This window comes from Thermobia domestica, chromosome 12 (assembly GCF_964235325.1).
Source record: "Thermobia domestica chromosome 12, izTheDome1.hap1.1, whole genome shotgun sequence".
Lineage (NCBI taxonomy): Eukaryota > Metazoa > Arthropoda > Insecta > Zygentoma > Lepismatidae > Thermobia > Thermobia domestica.
Genome location: NC_137465.1, coordinates 118,031,134 through 118,051,930, shown reverse-complemented (window position 1 = coordinate 118,051,930; position 20,797 = coordinate 118,031,134). Strand labels below are relative to the sequence as shown.

Sequence of the window (20,797 nt, the reverse complement as noted above, 5' to 3'; positions counted from 1 at the left end):
AAAATAGACGAAATATTTAAAAGTACGATTCCATTCACTCTTATAAATTAACGTTTTAGTTATCTCGGAGTTTTATTTACAATTTTCAAAATATCGGTTAAAGCAGGACACTATATAAGAAATAAGTTTACTGCATGTAGATGTGGATCTTAATAGGTAAAATGAAACAAACTCATTTGGTACATTTAAGGCATTTTTCAAAACTATCTGAAATTTGTATCCTTGACCATTATAATTTGAAAATATTTGATACCGCTCGACAAAAAGTTATTTACAGTCTGCAAATTTCAATTCGCGGTCTCTTCTACAGTGCTGCGGTTTCTCGAGTTCTCTCATAAATCTTAAGCTGAATTTCAGCCATCTTCTCCAATGTTTCGTGTTTTTCTTGACTATTTTTCATCCATTTTAGGACAATTTCCTTTTCTTATATAGAATCTAAATAATGACATTTAAACTGAATTTCAGCCATTTCCCCCCAAATCTGTTTATATCATTCTAACTGGATAGACCCTTTACCAAAAATGGCGTTAGTCGCAATAGGGTTTCCGGAGGAATAACAATGACTTTTTTTTTTTTTTTTTTTAATAAGGAAAACCTGCTTGAAGCCATTCTACCTATAAGGGATAACAATAACAAAAAGGTCAATTCACGTGGAAACTTGGTCTTGTTAGTTCCGTCGTGATGCTGGTATAGTCATACTACCAGCATTCTTCTTACTGCCAGAAATTACTAGCATTCTTCTTACCTATATATTCGGAAAATATCTCCAGAATTGTGATCTAGCCGTGGTCAGTTTATTTCTGCCAAGATTTGTTCCTAGGCTCTTCGTGTGAATAAAAATAATAATAAAAATAATTTCGCTTCTAATTTCTATAATTTATTATTGAATTCAAACAAAAGTTTTATTTCGTTCGTATTTTAAATTTTGAGATATTTTGCACGTAAAATTCAGGTGTTCAAAATATAATTGATTATTACACCTCTAGAAGTTTGTATTTTGAATTTGATATTACAGAATGGCTTGATAATAGCTAATTCCAAACTCTGTTTATTGACAATAATGCCCGCTAATGTATCAAAATTTTTGAATGATTTTATTTTTAGATTTACTAGGTTCAAAGAAGGCTTAGTCCTTATTTGTAAAATAAAACTCAACTTCTATTTTTGTTTTTCTTTCTTTCTTTTATTATTTAGAAAAAAAAATATTTAATAATAGTCACAAAACTTCAGGGTTACAATAGGGGAAAGAGAAAGCAAACAGTTTAATTGCTGAGATTTATTAACATAAGAAAAGATAATAAATTCCCCTCATGTCTATATAATATCTTCGAGTGGTTTTATGTCCATTTTAATTCAGCACATTCCTTACAAATGAAGGTAAATATCTAGAAAAATATCTTCCGAATGGTTATTTCGTTGTGACGAGAAATAAATACAAAGTGAAGAAACGAAATACCTTTTTGAAAACTGAAAGAAAATATTGTTACACTATAAAGTTACTAAAGAATTGCTGAAGAACAAAATGCAAAAACTCTCTACAAAACAAAGGAACAAGAAATAAAAGAGAAAATATTTTTTATCAAATTTTTGACTGGTATACAATAAACAAGAAAATACTTTCAAATGTTTTAACTTGATTACGGTTGTTTAATCAGGCAGAAATAGAAATATAGAAGTTATTTCATGGATAGTTTAGAAACAAGTGTAAGACTTATTAATCTTATTGTCCCTGTGTGTTTGGGGGAGAGGAGATATATAGGGACCGCAAAAAGATATTTATCAACTAGAATTAAATATATATAAGAGATGTAGAAAAGGAACATTCAACTCCTGAACTGCTACAATATTTGAAATGCAATAAATAATTCATATGGCATCAACGAAACAAAATATTTTATTCAAATACAATAACAATACACAGAGATTAGGTGTGAAGTTGTTTTTCTTAAAAGTGAAATTAAGAGCCTGAGACTAAATTCAGACAAGAATGAACTGAACTAGAGCTGTACCACAATTCCAAAGTTGTTTTTCAAATGTAGGAGGTGTGCAATCAATTACAAATTTGGCATCTCTGAAGTAGTACAGCTATACCAACATCATAGAGAAACCAAAAAGATAAAGTCTCTATGTGAATTGAACTTCATTGACCTACCTACATATTTATTTCTTATAAGGACGGACAAAGCGTACATAATGTTACATGATCTTAACATTAAATGTTCCAAATCCAGCGCAGTTCATGAAGAGTTATATGTTGGTCATTCTATAAGGAAATGGCGACAATCTCGGCAGGGGATTGTACCCAGGTAAAATAAGTCATAACAGTAAGTGTTTATTCGAGAAATTTGGAAGAATAGAAGTAGTTTCTTGATTCGCTTTGTACTCTGCATGATTCTATGTAACAAATTGAGATCCAGATTTTTTTACAAATCCCAACCATCTGTCAAACCAAAGATCTCATTATGTGATCGATTCTTTAGTGAAAAAATTATATAACGTACAAGATGAAGAGAAACGTTTGTCACCTTGTTCAAAATAGTTGAATGTGAGATCTCATTCATTGAACAGATTGATAAGCAATATTCAGTTATAGAAAAATGAACATAGAAAAATATATTTTAAGGGCATTTGGATCCTTAGTATCTATAAACCTATAAAGCATTTCTAGGTGTTTCAGACCTTGTGCAGTAATGTGATAGACATCACTTGAAAAATTTATCTTTCGAAGTATTTGAGTCAATAGTAGTTCGTAAGAAAAAAAAAGTTTCAGTGGCTTTGAAAGAGAAACTATTAACAGCTGTGTTATCAAGATTGTGTTTTAATAACCAATCCTTGCATCAGTTGTCTATAGCATAGAAACTATTTTGAAGAAAAAAGGCGTCAGTAAGAGGCCAAAATGGTTCTGAAAATTTTGCAGGAATCAGTGTATTAGAGTATAGACGTCATCAATAAGGTCACAAAACTCTCCATATAAACTGAAAATATGAGACGGAAAGAATTTCCTTGAGAAACAGATGAAAGCATAGACATCCATTAGGAAGAATAGTTTAGTAATACAACACGTTGTTTTCTGTCTGAAAAGTATGATGTAAGAAATAGAAGGAGAGAACCGTGTTAACTTAGAAGCAACTTTTTATAGTACTAAGTTACGATTGACAGATTAAAAGCTTTTGACAAATGTAAATAGATGACATATAGTTTCTATTTTTTTGTTGTAGCTTCGGAAGCCCAAGACAAAAGATAACAGCTAGATTACTTTCGTAGGAGGCATTAGGTAAAAAGCAATGTTGGAAAAGGGATAAGTAAGAAATAATGTGATTCAGAATTCTATTTGTAATGATCTTTTCGCACACTTTTCGCTATATCTCTACATTATTATAGAGATAATTTTATAATTACCACTCGTACTTCTCTATACATAACTACGTTCAAAATCTACGTGCCCGTCTTCAGGTTATCGAAGGAATAAAGGAAATAAAATTAAAAGGTAAATATTCACGAGGGCATCCCACAAGTTAACATGATATCGACATATTATTTTAACTTGTGGGACACCTTCTTGCACTTTTACCTTTTAATTTAATTTTATATTTTCTTTTCCCTTTGATAGCTTGAAGATAGGTTATAAACGTAGTTCTGTATAAAGAATATACCATTGGTAAATAAAGAGGTATCTCTGTAATAGATTTAATATTGTGTTTTGCTTTTCTATTTTGAAACTTTTGTAGGAAGGATGATAGTTAACTAGATTTATGTTAGTAAATGTACTTTTCTAAGTATTTAATTGGAACTTTTAAGTAATACTTACGAGAGAAGGGCGCGATGTCATTCAGAGATAATTGCACCAAATTTGGTGTAGGAGTAGGTAATGGGAATAGGAAAGAACATGTGGAAGCATTCGTTTTGCAGGCGTTCGGAATCATAGGCCCTACAGTTCTGAAGAAGTATGGCCTGTCAATCAGATATTGATGGGACGAAGTCTCATCGCCTCGAAGTCTTACCAGGCGAATGCCAGGATACTAAATCATCAACTGTCGTTGCCATTACTCACCGTATCTCTATAAAGAGGAATTGAATTTTTTTAAAAGTAGTCTCATCTGTTTCAGACTGAACGTGTATTGTTTTTTAAGCATTTTTTTATTTTCACTACGGTTTCTGGTACTATGCGTGGCTATTTTATATCTTAATGCTTCTATTGACAACTGTTTCATTGTCAAAAAAAAAAAAAAAAAAAAAGTATATAATTCACTGTGCGGTATATTAAGGTTAATTACGGTATTTTCTGATTTTGTTGAGACCAATTCAGAAGCTAACTTTACGAAAATGGTATGTGTGTAGACAGTGAAGACGTTCTGTCTCATGTGTGCTAGAAAAGTGAAACACTCATGTTTATTTGTACTCACACTATTAAAGTGCAGTGTTAGAGTAACATTCGTGAGTTATATTTGGAGTCTTGAACACAGTTATTACAAGGCTGCCCAATACATTTTGCTGCTTTCTAGTGTTGAGTAGACCAAATTCAAATATTTCCTTTACCCTTTGCGTTAACATAGCTGTGTTAATGAACAGTCTTGTATGTATTTAAACGGCTATTTTTGTTATGGCCATCCACAGTCGTTCTCATTTTAAACATCACTAATCCCGAAATATATATTTGAATTCGCCTCACAACACACAATACTTTAATTTTGGTGGGCGCACGTCGTAGATATCAAACACTCGTACAAATGAAATCAGTTAATATTGGTGGGTTCAAACATTTAATACTTGCATACTGACAGCATTTTATAGAAATACAACAACTTCATTTCGACCCTTCCCTGAAAACTTATGTCGAAGCCCATGATTAATTTCTGACTATATTTTCTTTATTTTTAATATGATTTCATTAAGCTAACTAGTGATGCATACTCAATTGGTAACGGCAAGGGCAGGGCAGTTGATAGATTTAGTATCCCGGCATTCAAATGGTGAAACTGAGGGCGGGCATTGGCGCATTTTCTGTTCAGTTCATCTTTTCTGTTTTCATTCTACTTTATTTAACTTCTTCTGCATTGGTCGCAACAGCGGGCAAAGGCTCCGTCCCTCAATATACTTCTTCAGAACTGTAGGACCTATTATTTCTGATTCCGAACGCATGCGAAACGAATGCTTTCACACGTTCTTTTCTATTCTTATTACCTACTCCTACACCAAATTTGGTGCAATTATCTCTGAGTGACATCGCGCCCTTCCCTCGTTAGTAGAGACTAATTAATCATTTTGCTTTAGTGCTGAAATGTTTCAAAAATTTATTGATACTGCTAATAGTTTCTACTATTTGAAAATTTAACAACAGAATTCTAACTAACTAATAATGATTCCTAACCTGAGAGCAATAGTTCCCTAGTGAAATGAGGGACTCATAAGATCGATTTGTTTCTTTCTCCTTCCCCGTCATGATTTTAAATTTGTCGTCGTAGCAATTGTACATAATTTATTGAGAATATTTTCAGTTGCATACATTACAATTATTATTTATTATCCATCTTCGTAATACGCTACTTATCCCAATTCATAGTTTTTAGCAATAAACCTCGAAAATTACAACTACTAATGCGTACGAACATGTTTGTGTCTTTGACATCCATGACATTATGCAATGATGCAGTGACATACGTAATATAGGTCATTTTATTGTACATATATACAAGAACCTATCACACACCTTTACATTTTTGTATTTTCTATACAACTTCAAGCTTCTGACGTAAGTCTCATAGGGTCTATTTTTCAGATTATATGTCATTTTTGTGACTTGTATGATAAATGTCACTACAATTGAATTAAAACATTGTTTCTTTGGTCTTTTTCAGACACAAAACACGGTTTACGAAATAGTATCGGATATGAACAACCGGCAGGATGTGTTAGAAGAACGACTTTCTGGCATGGAAGATAAATTGAACAGCATTCAGGAACAGGTAGAAGCACTTCCTGATGTTTTGAAAAGTTGCCTCAGACAACATACGGACAAGATGGACCAGAGAAGAAACTTTCTTCATCCTGAGTCCGCCATCTTTGCTGGAACTAGTGGTCTTCAATCACAGACTACTCAAGCGTCTCCATCGGCGTCTGGAGCCATTCCGCATTCGAAAAGTGTTCCCACTACGTGGGGCTCAACTGGTGTGCCTCCCGCGTATCCTGGTGCGACTACCACATCCTCTCGGACTCCAACTTCGTCTCTTGTAACAAAGTCACCGCATTTGGGGGGTGGGTTAGTAGTGAACGCTCATGGTGATGCTGCTGCAACAGCATCACCATCTTCCAGACCTCTTGTCCCTACGTCACTTCCGGTTAAAGCTAGTGTTTCGTTGCCTTCGTCATCGTCAACTACGACGACTACCACGACAGCAGCAGGTGCGTCAGCAACTACGTCAGTGACTCCGAGCTGAGTTTTGAAGTGAATACCGTCCAGAGACTCCGCTGCTGAAACGCACTTGAAAGAAATTCACTCTAGGGAACAAAGTTAGTGCGTTCATAGTATATAGAATAAACAAATACATCTCTATTTCTCTTTGTTGTTAAAATAATAATATATCTCCTTTAAAATAGTAATCTAAACAACCAATTCGTTAAAACAATTAGTATGTCCAGACGGTATAAAGACAAACCATCTAATAAAGATATGTCTTAAAACTTCAACTTAAAATAGAATGACTTAAATTTTCTAGAATATACACATTAAAACTTGTACCAAAGATGATAGTGCACTATATCTAGTTATATAAATATTCATACCACTTTACTTTGAAAGTGGAATAAAATACAGAAAATGGAATGATCTAAAACACAGATAGATAAAATATGTTATATATCATTCATATTATTAATAATAAAGTGGACTTGTACATATAATTATTCTATTGTTAAAAAAATAAGAGGTTTTGTTCTGAACGAACTGTGAGTAGATATATATAAGTTTTTAGAACAGTGACAAGCGAAGAGGACAAAGTGTATTTGTAATTTATTTCCAACGATTTTAATACAACTTTCTACACATAAAATATCGGAAGTACCGATGTCACTTTCGACAGACATATTCTAGATGGTGGTAAAATATATGTTGCTTTTTTCTACACATACACATATACACACATACACATACATAAGGATGGTAAAATTGTGGAGTTGTCCACATGTAACTATTAAGTATTTATCTTCCTTGATTGTTTTGCACAAGAAATCTGCTAACGAAGCTTAGCAACAACAAAGAAAAAAATTGTATTTTAAAAAAGAAAAAAGCCAGTGCCTGCAGTAAAGCTGGTTGGATCGAACGTGGATATGTGCCTGACTTCATAAATATCATATTTATTACCTTTTTCTTCTGTCGTTTTTCTGTATCCGGGGTGCCTAGATTCTTGTGGTATCAATTTTATATCGTGTTGATACTGCAGCCATTTTGTGTGTTAGTCAATGGTGCTGTTTACTGAGAAGGCTGTATTTCCCGTTCTCTCTCTTCTTTACTGTTTATTTTTAAATATTTATTTTTATTTCTTTTTGTGAATGAAACAATGTTATAAAAAACCTTTGTGCTATAATTTAAACATTCTGAGAAGAAATATTTTTTAGTGTATTACTTGTTGCTGCCTAGCATCGTGGTATGTTAATTATTTAGCAAATGAGAGATGTTATGTGTTTATACGTAATAGTGCTTTAAAACAATTTCATGAGTAATATTTCCGTTAAAAGAGCAATATTTTTCGAACTGGATGCCAAAGAATAAATCTACCATGCGTAATTTGTATTGTTAACGCTAAAGAATATACCGACAAATACTAATGAACAGGAGTGGCTCTCAAGGGTAGTGACATAAGTAAATATTAAAATTTTACCATTACAAACTAGAAGAAAACTTACATGATGTTTTAACTGTTGTATACTAGGATATCAGGTGAGTTTGTAGAAATAAAATTTAATATTTACTGATCTGACTTTCTTCAAGGAATGTCAGTGCTAAAGAATATAGTTTTTCTTTTTCGTTATATATATATATATATATATATATATATATATATATATATATATATATAAGAGAAGACTACACAAGAAAAGAAATACAAGACCATAACGAAGACTTTGATTAAACAGTTAAACTTTACCGGACAGCTCGTGCAGTGTGTAAACCATCCCGTAATGGGGCAACATTTTAGACCTTGTGATTTGCTAGCACGTAAATTGTAATTTGAAGGGAAATTGATGTACCACGTTAAGGCTTTGGGCTTCGTAACCAATGTTTCGAAGTTTCGATGAATCAGCCTGAAAATTTAGTCTATTAATTGAAACGTAAAAATATTTTTGTTTGCGGGAAGTACACAGAATCTTCTGATTTAAATGTCTTGTATTTTACTCTTAGCTATGCCTAAGTCAAAATTATTTTGGATATATGTATTAAGGAGAAATTAAAAAACAAACTGATATTTATATGAACATACATACATACACATATATATATATATATATATATATATATATATATAGGGTGTTTCAAAACAACACCGACAACGTTTGGGAGGTGATTCCTGATACCAACATAAGAGAAAAATATACACTAACCCGGGTGCACAAATGCTTCCTTTCGGAATTACAGGCTGCCGAAAACATGAAAAAATGAACTTTAAAGGTCCATAGCTCTAAAACTATGGGACCCACCGTAGTCGGGTTCACTTAGGAACTAGTATGTGTGCTATCCAAAACTCCATGCTTAAGATTCCTCAGGTACTCACAAAACAATTTTTATAGAGGAAGTTGGTGAGTACTTCAAATTATATGGCCGTAGTCAAACACGCTCTATAAAAATTGTTTTGTGAGTACCTTAGGAATCTTAAACATGGATTTTTGGATAGCACACATACTAGTTCCAAAGTGAAGTCTTAACCCGACTACGGTAGGTTTCATAGTTTTGGAGCTACGGACCTTTAAAGTTCAGTTTTTCATATTTTCGGTAGCTTACAACCCCGAAAGGAAGCATTTGTGCACCCAGCTTGGTCTATACTTTGTGTCTTATCTTGGTATTAGGAATCACCTCCCAAACGTTGTTGCTGTGAGGGAAAGAGAGAGAGAGAAAGATTTATAAATACTAAATTTGTGTGTATTCGTTTACATTATAAAAAATAGAACATTTATAAAGCAAGATATAATAAAATAATCATGAGTTAAAAATCAGTAAAACTTACATTAAAATTCCCTAATAAAATAGCGATGATGACTCTTGAGCGAAGTCACATCAATAAAAAAAATGCAATTTTATTCCTACACGCCAAGGGAAGGAAACTTACCTACTGTCCGAATTCATACAAGAATTAGGACATTAGGTAAGTTTTCTTCCCTTTGTTTGTAGGGATAAAATTGCATTTTTTTATTGATGTGACTGCTGTTAAGGGTCACCATATGATAGTAATACTTTCACATATAAATGAAAAAAATTTCACAAAAATTTTCAAGCTATGTTGTTATCATTACTATAATACTAATCGGTTTCGACGAGCCCACCCATCTTCTTTAGTTCGTATTGTTGATAAGGTTGACCAGCAACTAATGGTAATTACTGGAACGAAATGTTATGAAAACTTAAATAGTATATGACAACACTAACATAAGCGAGGGGAAAGGGCGTAGAAGAGGAGTAATAAAGCGTGCAATAATTTTTTTAGTACAAAATATTTAAGGTATCATATCTAGAGGACATCTTCACTAGAAGAAACTATTTCTTTCCTGTTTTTCCAAATAATGCAACTGAAGAAGGCAGACTGGATGCGTCAAATATACTTGTTTGAGCGAAGTCTCACGTAAAGAAGTGAGTACAATAAAACTTAGTTTCCAAAATTTTTTGTGTGCGCCAGCTACATTGTATGTATTTTAGTTATTCTATGTACTCTGACATTTTAAGACAACAAATAATTAGGAATACATAATTTGAGCAGGTTATATAATACGGCAGACTATCTGACATGATTATGGGTCCCTACGTAGTCTAGTGGCTTGAACGCGTGTCTTTTGTGTACGTGGTACCAGGTTCGATTCACGGCAGGAGAAAAACATTGAACGCACTGCAGTGGTTCAGATCATGCTTTAAACTGTAGTCTTGTCCTAAGTAGCGTTGCTGCTATAATGAACATAAGTACAAATTAATTAATCAATAAATTAATTGATAATATTATTCTTAATTTATCTTAAGATAGAAGTAGTTTTTTCATATTTTCTCTTCTAAATCTTATTGTTACTATGATGCGGAACAAACAAAAAACTATGACTTAAGGTAGAAGCTTCAGAATATCAAAAAATAATTACAGAAGTTAGAAAAGGAAAAGAATATAATAATTCTTTTATTCAGACCATCATTTCAAAGATTATTATTATTATTATTATTATTATTATTATTATTATTATTATTATTATTATTATTATTATTATTATTATTATTATTATAACTGAATAAGTTCATGAATCTCTCATCAAAGGTACTATAGCAGGGCCAACAAGAGATGGTCCCTGAAGTTTCTTACCACATGAGGAGGGAAAATGCAGCCCCTACTTTGGTACTTGTGTTACCAACCACGGTCACTCTGTCTCACGTCATTAATTAAGTTGCCATCATAGATGCACTGTAAAAAGCCTTGACACGACTTGTAAAAAGTAGCGACAATACTGCTGCAAGCCATCAGAGACCTTTTCTTGGTGGCTCCTCTATAATCTGAATCGAAAGAAATGAAAAAAACTTAACATTAATTTTTGGAAACTATTAGAACGCATTTTTTAAAAAAAAAAAAATGAAAACAGTTTTTACAAACTGCATATTTTTCTACAATTATAGAACAGCAAAATCTATATATTCAATTTTGCTTTGTGATCTTCTATGATATCCACTTTCACATTATATTATTAATATTTCAACTAATAGCTTTGGTTTAATTCACGAATCCCGTAAGTAAGATTTAGTTGATATTACCTGTGTTCATCCTCAAATGCAAATGTCTAACTTTATTTATGGGAGAATATTAATGAACTAAAATTTTATAGTGCACAATTGAATGTCATTGTTTAGTGTACATTCTTAATGTGTCCAAGGTTAGTAGTAAAATTGTTCTATAAAAATACTATGTAAATGCAATATTGAATTGCTTTTAAGCAAAATGAAAGCTAACGAAAGAAATTTTAAAATAAGTAAACAAATTCACAATTTTTGAAGTTTTAAACCACGATGCTGGCTAGTTAACAATCTTGCACCCTATGATTTTTTTGTTATTATTTTTCCCCATTTGCTCGCTTTGAAGGTTATATTTCGGTGGTTGTAAGCCTGGTGAGTATATTAATACTCTCCTGTTATTTGGGTGATAATGTGTTTGTATATTTATATTAGGTATATTCGATAAAAGAATCTTCTGTAGTGTATTGTCCTATGCAAAAGTACACATACTATGTATCTTTGGAATGTCTTTGGAATGTTTCCATCCCTGATTGTTGCTAAATAAAATCAAATGCTTCTCTGTTGCAGCATAAACAAGAGAATGGTTTAAAAAAATATAATAATTGAGCTTTTACTCAGTTATATAATGAAAAGAAAATGGCATCGTTTATAACTGTAGAATTATGTGGTGTCAACTTGTGGTTTTTCTATATGTTAGTAATGTGATTTACGAAATCTTTATTCTTGTGCTAAAAAAAAGAGAAAAAATTATTGTTCTTTCATACTATTAGTGTTGATATAGGCAATCTCTTAAAGCTAAAAAAAAAAAAAAAAAAGAAAAGAAAGCAAGATTGCCAACTCAGGGTTGAATTATTCACACAGTTGACCAAAATAGCTTTGCCTTAATTTGAAACATCATTTCTAAAGCTTCAAGAAGAAGAAAAAGTATATATATATATGTATATGAAGAAAAAATAATTCTGAAAGAATTTTTAAAATGTTAAACATTGTTGCTTTTTTCTTCAATGTGTGTTTTTTTTAATCGAAAGAGCAACAGTGAAGTTTGGACTATATAACGGAATTAAGAGAACATAAAGTACACAAATAATAAAAAAAAGTACCTTGATTCATATCCTCCCTCTGAAACACCACGATTTAACATTCTGTTAAAAGGGAAAATATATCTTTCCAAACAATAAGGTTTCCGTTTTAGGGAAACAGTGTTAGTTAACACATTATATATATATATAAAACACATACATACATTACATATATATATATAATATATATATATTTCTGAAGTTGGTTTCTATGATGTGATAAATAATATATAAATATATATATATATCTATATACATAAATATATCGTATAATAATAATAAATAATAATGGTAATATTCAATACATAGGTGAGAAAGACAAAAATCAAATTCAGTGAAAAGACATGAAAACTAAACTTAAAAATAAATAAATAAATATATATATATCGCGGATTGTAACAAATTACTAATTTAGAATATTTTACAGTCATATTTTTTAGTATATTAGATAGCCTTGATATTTTTTCTTAGTTCTGATAAATTAGTTTTGCTTAGTTATTAGTTATAAGTTTCGTGGAAACAGACACAATATTTGATACCACTTATGAAGCACCGTGTATTTTGTACTGTGATGTTGATGACAAAAAAAAGTGGAGACTCTGTTGTAGATAGACAGTAATCTAGCATTTTAAAAAAATAGAAAAATGGGAAATAATACTTTAATTGATGAAGTTAAAAGAATATTCAAAGCATTCATCTTTGTTGTATTTCTTCTTCTTTCTTGATTGTGTTATTATAAAGAATCTTTTTTCTTCATTATATATTACATTGTAATTTCGATTTTAACGGTTATTTTTTGACTATTATGTATTGGTCAAATTTGTATTTGTCAAATTTAGTACTTGGTTTGTTTCTATACAAAGATGTGGAAAACACTAGAAATGGAGGTACCAATTCCACCTTTAAATTACCGATTACATTGTGTACCCACTTTCTTCTATCCTTTTTAATGTAATATTTTATGTAATGACGTATACCCAAGAGGAACCTGCTTGAACTTCTCATTCTTAAAGAAAAGAACGAAAAAGCCCTTTCATATTTGGAGCAATTTTTTTATAAAGAGTTGAGGAAAAGGTGTAAATATTAAATGATAAAATTTGTTACATTAAAAAAAAATAAATAAAACTAATAAAGGACTGCTTGGGCAAGTTTTCCAAAAGAAAGGTTTCACAATATTTAGTCCATTTCTATTTGACTTCATGATGTGCGCAAAAAATAAAGTAAAAATAAGTTTACTGATCAAGCACAATGTGTCGTGAAAAAGTTGTATTTTTCTTTTTAACATTCTAGTGACGCGTGATGGTTGAGCTGCAAACCTTTTTTTTTCTTTCTTTTCTTTTATGCATATGATTAGCAAAGTAAAATAAGAAAACGCGTTGTTGAATGCTTCTGTTGTAAGGTATTCATGCAGACTGTTTGAATTTTCAAAATATTAACAATTGTAATATATTATACTGCTTGTCAGAAACAAAGTTTGATTGGAGAATGATTTGAAATAGAAAAATTTAAGATCAGTAAAATGAATATCTAGGAGTTAAATTTTACCGAATTGCTTTACACGTACAGTATACGTCATATCATAACTGTTCTTTGTACATATATTGAAAATTTTCCATATCCATTATGGAAATTGGGCGTAGACGGTAAAATACTACACAGGGTACAACTACATTATAAACATATATATGAATACAAAATAAGGAATAAATCTTAAATACAGCAATAAGCTAATGTAAATTGACAGTGTGTAATGTATATCCTATATAAATGACGGTACTATTATATTTTTAGATAAAGTCAATTTATCTGTACAGAAACTATGGATATTTTGCACCAGATAACCATTCAGCAATTCGGTTTACCAGTAAATTGCCAACAGAACATTGCTGGACGTCTTGCAAATAACAACAGAAATAAAACACTGAACTGCTGAACAAGTCTGTACTATTGATAAGAATAAATAGTTTACATGTTACGTTTCGATCTTCTAACCAAGATCCTCATCAGACATACACTCTTGTCTGTGTCAGACATACATCAGAGTGTACGTCTGACGAGGATGTTGGTTAGAAGATCGAAACGTACCATGTAAAGTATATATTTTTATCAATAGTACAGTCTTGTTCAGCAGTTTAGTGTTTTATTTCAGTAAATTGCATGTGTCTTTGCTAAGTTTTGAATATTCCATTTTTTAAAAACGTCTTTCAAACGCCTTCTTCCCTGTAGGAATTTAATTCACGTAGTATTCTGGATCAGGTGATATAAACCCTTAAGCGATTTGGGAAACTAGTAACAGAGGAAACATCCTTTGCTTCACGTTTATTCCGCAATTTTAACACACGCGTTCTCTTCTGATATGCCTATATATCTCGAAATACACTCACATACTTCCTTGTGCAACGAATCTGTAAACGAATTTCTTTTTAAAACAATGAAATATGCCTCCCTATATTTTTCGGTGGACGTTATATTGTTATAATTCTTTAAAACTTTCATTTTACGCATGTTTCTAGTCAGAAAAGAATAAAACAGAATTGTAGACCTTCTGACTTGTCACAATAAAAAAAAAAAAAATATCAGTTACCTGCTTCAGCCTTTTCTGTAGGCTTTCAATTTTATAACCATTCATGGTATTAGTTTATAGTAAGAATTCTAATTCCGTTATCAAATTCTTGTAATCAAAAAGAGCTTAAAAGCTTTAAATAAGTTTTCCTATATGTTGTTATTAGTAACTTTTGTATGGGACATCGGAGAATAAATCTGGTTTCCCTATAAATTCTTGTTTTTTTTCCAACAACGACAAGATGAACAAAATTACGACATGTGCTTTTTTTCCCTTTTCTATGATAAGATGTAAAATTTCTAATTTCCAATTATCATTATACCACAACAACCTATCGTCAATATACTCAATAGTGGGCAAATTTTATCTCAGATAATCCTTGAACTTATGGCTTAAAAAATTCAACATATTAACTAAATCGATGACAATGGCTGACTTATTGCTAACCTTTCATTTTATTAATGAAATTTTTCTCATATTGAAATAAATTTACAATGCAAATCAAGCCAACAACCTTGACAAAAAATAATTATTTCTTTAGTAAAAATTCTCAAACTTTATATTTCAAATATAAAGGCCTGGTGGAAATAACTGCCAAATCTAATGTGATCGACGAATACACAGTAGACATTCAGTGACGCTAATTTTAAATTAACGAATTTCAAGAAAATGTTGACATCAAATTAGATCTGCTGACAATCATAAAGCAGATGCAAACTTAGGGAAATACTTAACCAACTATTTGGTCAATATGTGCTTTGTTGTGACAGAAATTGTGTGTTTCGAATAAAGCGAAAAAATATTGAGAACTTTTAAACAATCTTGAAGAGAGACTTTCACAACTGAATTAAAGTTCTTCTTAGAACTTAGATCCAGGAGTAATCATGACATCAAAAGTCGGGAAAAAATGGCTACAGCAGATGTACTCCATGACGTCACATAACTTTCACACTACAGATGCGAATATTAGGTGTATATAGTTTTATGTGGTTCTGAATAACAACTTGATGAAACTTTTACAAAGTTACAACACTAAAAGAGAATAATTTATTAACGAAAAACATAGTGAAACATCTCTCAGTTTATAAGTATTCTCCATAGACTTGTTGTACAAGGTGGCATGTGAGTGCAATCAGAACTGCATATTCATTGAAAAGCGTAACGTATATACTAGAATTGCATAAATATGCAACGTAAGAAGTATTTCACCTGTATCTGGTCTCTCAAATCATCAGCCAATCATCTGATCCAGTATATTAAAACTGTTGAAATTTCTTCGGCTAAAACCTTTTGGAATACTTTTTACTGGAAATGAACCTCCATACTTAACAATAATACAATTAATTACACATAATGCCATAGCCATTAATTTATCAAGTTGCTCTATTGTTATCTGGTACAAAAGATGCATTAGTTCGGCACAGGTAACTTGATCTTTAGCTTAGAGAAGGAGAATAGTATTACCATCGTTAATATAGGACATGTGCTATTAGACAACTCTCATTAGCTTAAAGCTGTGTTTTTTACTTCTAATGTTCCTATAATGTAGTTTCTCCTAGTATTGTATTTTACATTTTTTGAATTTGTCCCGAAAATGAGCCTTAAAAGTTACTGATATATATAGAGTAGTGTTATGATACAAGTTATATTGTGTACGTGGAAGGGGGTTAGTTGAGATTTTATCTTTTATCGACTTTTCTACACTTTAATTTCACAGTTTCAGGAAACAATATGATCCTTTATGGGTAAAGTTGATAGCTTATTACTAGCAGATTACATTGGAATAAACGCAGCAAGAAGACAAAATTTCAAATGTTTATCTCGTATTTTGTTGGCTGTTATATGTTAATAGATTATTATAATTTAACATTGTAAATTGCTTTCAAAACTACCAATAAAAATATCTGCAGAATATTGTAAGGATGAATGGAAAGAGTAGTCATAATTTATCAATTTTTATAGGCATCTTTTTCAAAATGGGGATGATCTATATAATTTATATACATGAATAATTTCGGAGAATTAAAAATTATTTATCTCAACATTATTTATTCAGGGTTTATAGAAGGAATCAAATAGGTGTGCCTGGTAATACGAAAAATCTCTCTTCGTCTACGATTCAAAATAAAGTACGAATAAATTTTCAATTTGTCCCTCAGTATTTCAGTAGAGAACATAATATAATATGCATTATAATAAGAAAAAAAGAAAACGTTTTACAATGCAAACAATGTTCATTATACCTTAAACTTCCTAAAATATACAAAAAAGTTATCAAGTTTAATTAAAACTTCAAGGTATTTTCATCATGAATATTAGTCTTACAGCTTAACATCATAGCACCCTTAAAACTGAAAGTTAGTTGTAACTTATATCTATTACTATTAATAGATCAGAAGTGAAATCCGTATTTATTCAACAAGATACACATTCTTTATTTTTACTTTTACTTAAGGAAATGCTAGATTCATTTTAGAAAATTTATTATCAACAGATATTTTCTAGACTTGTAATAACAGATAATAGTCAGTATTACATCTACTTCAATACGCACCTCAATATATATTTAACAACTATTCCCTAAGTATCAGTTTTAAAGGATTGATGTGGAACATATTCTTCCCTGATCATTATAATCTATTTTACTTGTTATAAGAAATCTCTGTATTTTTACATAAAATCACGATAAAATACAGGCTACTAATTTTGAAAAAATTTATACATGTTTATATAATTGACTGTTAAAGAACATATTTTGGAATGTAACTTTGTGTTTGCTGCGGTTTCTTCCATTGTATTCAATTTCCATTCCCATTGTGAGGTTAAGTGTTTCATATATATAATATGAGGACTAAGATAAACATTAAGACAATTATTTTACTGTAAGGAAAGAATAACCTTTAATCTTAAGAAAATATTGTGGAGATATTAGTAATATATCATTAAAATTGTATACAAAGATGTCTGCTATGATTAATTCTTTACTTCATTAATATGACGTCAGAATGGATATAAAGTTTAGTTACGCGTTAGTAAATCAGTGCTAAGGTGGTCAATAACATTAAGTTTATCTGTTTTAAAAGTCATAAAAACGTTATTAAATATTTATGTATATGTTGTAATAAATATAATTTATTGATTAGCTGTTTGTGTACCGGTATGTTAAAAAATGCAGTGGAGAAACATGTATTCTGATATTGTGCAAATTCAAACAAACTAATATCAATAAGTATTCTGAAATTTCATCGATAGGTGGTAATTATTTGGCGAATGTTTTGAGTGGAACTTATTTAAACACTTTTGTGTATTTTGAAAGATGTAGAATTAACTTTAGAAACGAACTTGGCAATAGATTTAAGAAGAAGAACAAATGAAACTCATTTGTCAGTTCAAAGTATCATCATATGGAGTCGTGTTACTAGAAAAAAATCAGATACGAAGTAGAAGACGTGAGTAGCACCTTTCCCTACAAACCAGAATGTTTGAGGACAAAATAAGACTTTTACACCAGATAGTACAATTTTATACGAGATGGACTTCCCTACCTCTTCAAATACTGAATCATTTTGATAACGTTACATTTTTGGAGGGATACAAAAAAAATTATGTTTCTATGTGGATCGTGTTTATTACTTAGTGAGTTTACAATCAAGTTTACCTGAACCAATACTTTTAATGTTAGAGTCTATAAATTCACTTATGTTTATTAGACTTAACACGGAGTAACTTCCTTGTATATTTTCGTAACGTTTCGAATTTATGATAATAGCAATAGAAACAAAATAGAAACATCTACTAATATCTATAGTATCTGCTCCTCAAATATAGAGCTTTCCAAAATTTATTATTTTCCTCTGTAGTGTGAATTACTCGTATATTGGAACTTGTTACAGAACTTGTTACAAATTTAACAAGTGAAAAATTACTATTATTATTTCTAAAAATCGTGCAAGGTAGTTACTGTACTTGTTAAGTCTAGTATGTTTATATTTTTGTGTTCAGTCAACCTACAAGAAGTACTTGACAGGTACTTTTATAAATGTAGGTCAGCCTTCCTATTATAAAAATAATTCTTCATACTTAATTTGCACTCATCAAGTATGATTGTTTTAGTTATTAGTTGTTACGATAGTCTCTATACAACCACAACTACTTACACGCACAAAAAGAAAAAGAACTACAGTATGTGTGCTTTCACAATGTACAAGTATTTCTTTTACGTACACTAAATTCTGTGTCAGTCACTGTTATGTCTCAATACAAAATGCCTGTTTCTTCCACTGCAGAAGAAACTGTAAAAAAAAAAAAGTAATCTTCCATCATATCATGAAGTTTTCATGTCCTTACTGAAAGGTTCCAACCGACAAGTAAAGATATTTACATTACCTACTTTTGAATTTTCATTTCTATATGCCTTTTCTTTAATTTATTTTACAAACAAGGTATTATCTTTCTTCAACTTGTAATCTGAAGGCTGTTTGAGCACATGTGCAATCTCATTTTTTTCTCATTGATTTATGCGGAAAAGTATTCTTTTAGATTTTCAAACTATGCTATTTATAAATATGGGAAGTCTTGTAAATTAAATTATATCCGTCCATCTATCTGTCGACAGATATTGCAACAAAAACTAGGAGAGAAACGTTTGTTTTGGTATGGGTTCAGTGTTCCAAGAATAAGTTCGATCTCCTTTCTTAATTTTCCATTCAAAACGGAAGTAGTAGATATATATATGATTTCCAGTTTCAACAATGATCACCATAGAACAAAAATGGTAATACATAGGGAGCAGCGTTTTTTTCTTTATATATGGATTCAGAGTCACAAGAATGGGTCCCATCTCCGTCCTTATCCCTTTCTTAAAACTGGAAATTTTAGAAATCTACTATCACTTACCGTTTCAATATTTATCTTCATAGAGCAAAACGTGGTCAAAGAGAGCGATAAATGACATTTTTGTATGAATTCAGAATCCTAAGGATAGGTTTCATCTTCATTCCTATCCCTGACAGCACTGATCACCGTAAAGGAAGGGGAAAAAAAAGTAATCGATTACGAAAAGCAGTTTTCTGACATGAATTGAGTATTGCTAGAACAACTTCAATTCCAGCACTTATCTATCTTGAAGAAACGAAAGCCAAAGAAATCCGATTCTACGTCAAGTTTCAATTATAATGCCCTTACAGGTAAAACAGTGATACGTATCGAGATTTTTTTTTTCACTTATATCGATTCATCGTCTCAAGAATAGTTTCCATTTCCGACAGATCTAAAACTTCTATAATTCAATTCAGAGAACCTGATAGACAATCAAAATCAATTTCTCTTCTCCCCTCCTCTTTGCCATTGCAGAAAGGAGAAACAAATTGCTTATCTTGATAGGGAGAGAAACTTTTTAAAGATACAACAACGTGTAAATGCTAAATATTTACCCCAACTCGCTTGCACCTGATGTTGAGAAGGTGTTGCCGTTTCTTTTAGCAATTATCAAACTCTGCTACCAATAATTACTATTCTTACTTTTTGCTTCTAAAGAATTGATTACACAGCCACACACAAGAGATAAAAGTTCTGTGCACCGCATTCCAGGGTATGTATTCAATATATTTTGTTACACAGAATCCAACTTTCGAAACCTCAGGAAGGTCGATCGTGTCAGTTTTTATTATTATTATTATTATTATTATTGTTATAGGCGAAAACCTTGAGCGATTTTGGATAGGGAGGATACACGTAACCCAGTTATACAAAAGCGGAAGACCCGGGTTCGATTCCCAACGGGAACTCATGTGGTGCGGATTTCATGTTAATCAGTAGGTCCCGTCTGATATAGTCTCGCTGCTGAAAGGGACGTAAAATTCAAAATCAAATCAACAACTATACAAAAATAAATCCTGTGCAGCGGATCTGAGGATTCGATGTATTTTGTTACACAGAATCCAAATTTCAGAACCCTAGGACGGCTGACTGTGTCAATTTTGTTTTATGGGCAAAAAATATGTGTCCTTCCTATCCAAAATCGCTCAAGTTTTTCGCCTATAACAAAAAAATGACACGATAGATCTTCCTGGGATTTCAAAATTTGGATTCTGTGTAACAAAATACATCGAACTCATACTCTGGGTCTGGTGCACAGATCTTTCTTTTTCTACTTTTATTTATTTATTTATTTATTTATTGTGTGAGTGG

General features: G+C 31.2%; 1 protein-coding gene across 3 annotated transcripts in view; it reads left to right on the top strand.

Moving 5' to 3' along the window:
- Positions 1 to 18,997, top strand: part of SK (small conductance calcium-activated potassium channel) — a 1,328,561-nt gene extending 1,309,564 nt beyond the window's left edge. For all 3 annotated transcript variants that reach the window (XM_081734014.1, XM_081734013.1, XM_081734016.1), the window contains one exon: positions 5,856 to 18,997. In XM_081734014.1, the coding sequence (XP_081590140.1) occupies positions 5,856 to 6,434 (579 nt within the window). In that variant the 3' untranslated portion in view covers positions 6,435 to 18,997. The remainder of the gene's footprint in view (positions 1 to 5,855) is intronic.
- Positions 18,998 to 20,797: the final 1,800 nt, after the last annotated feature.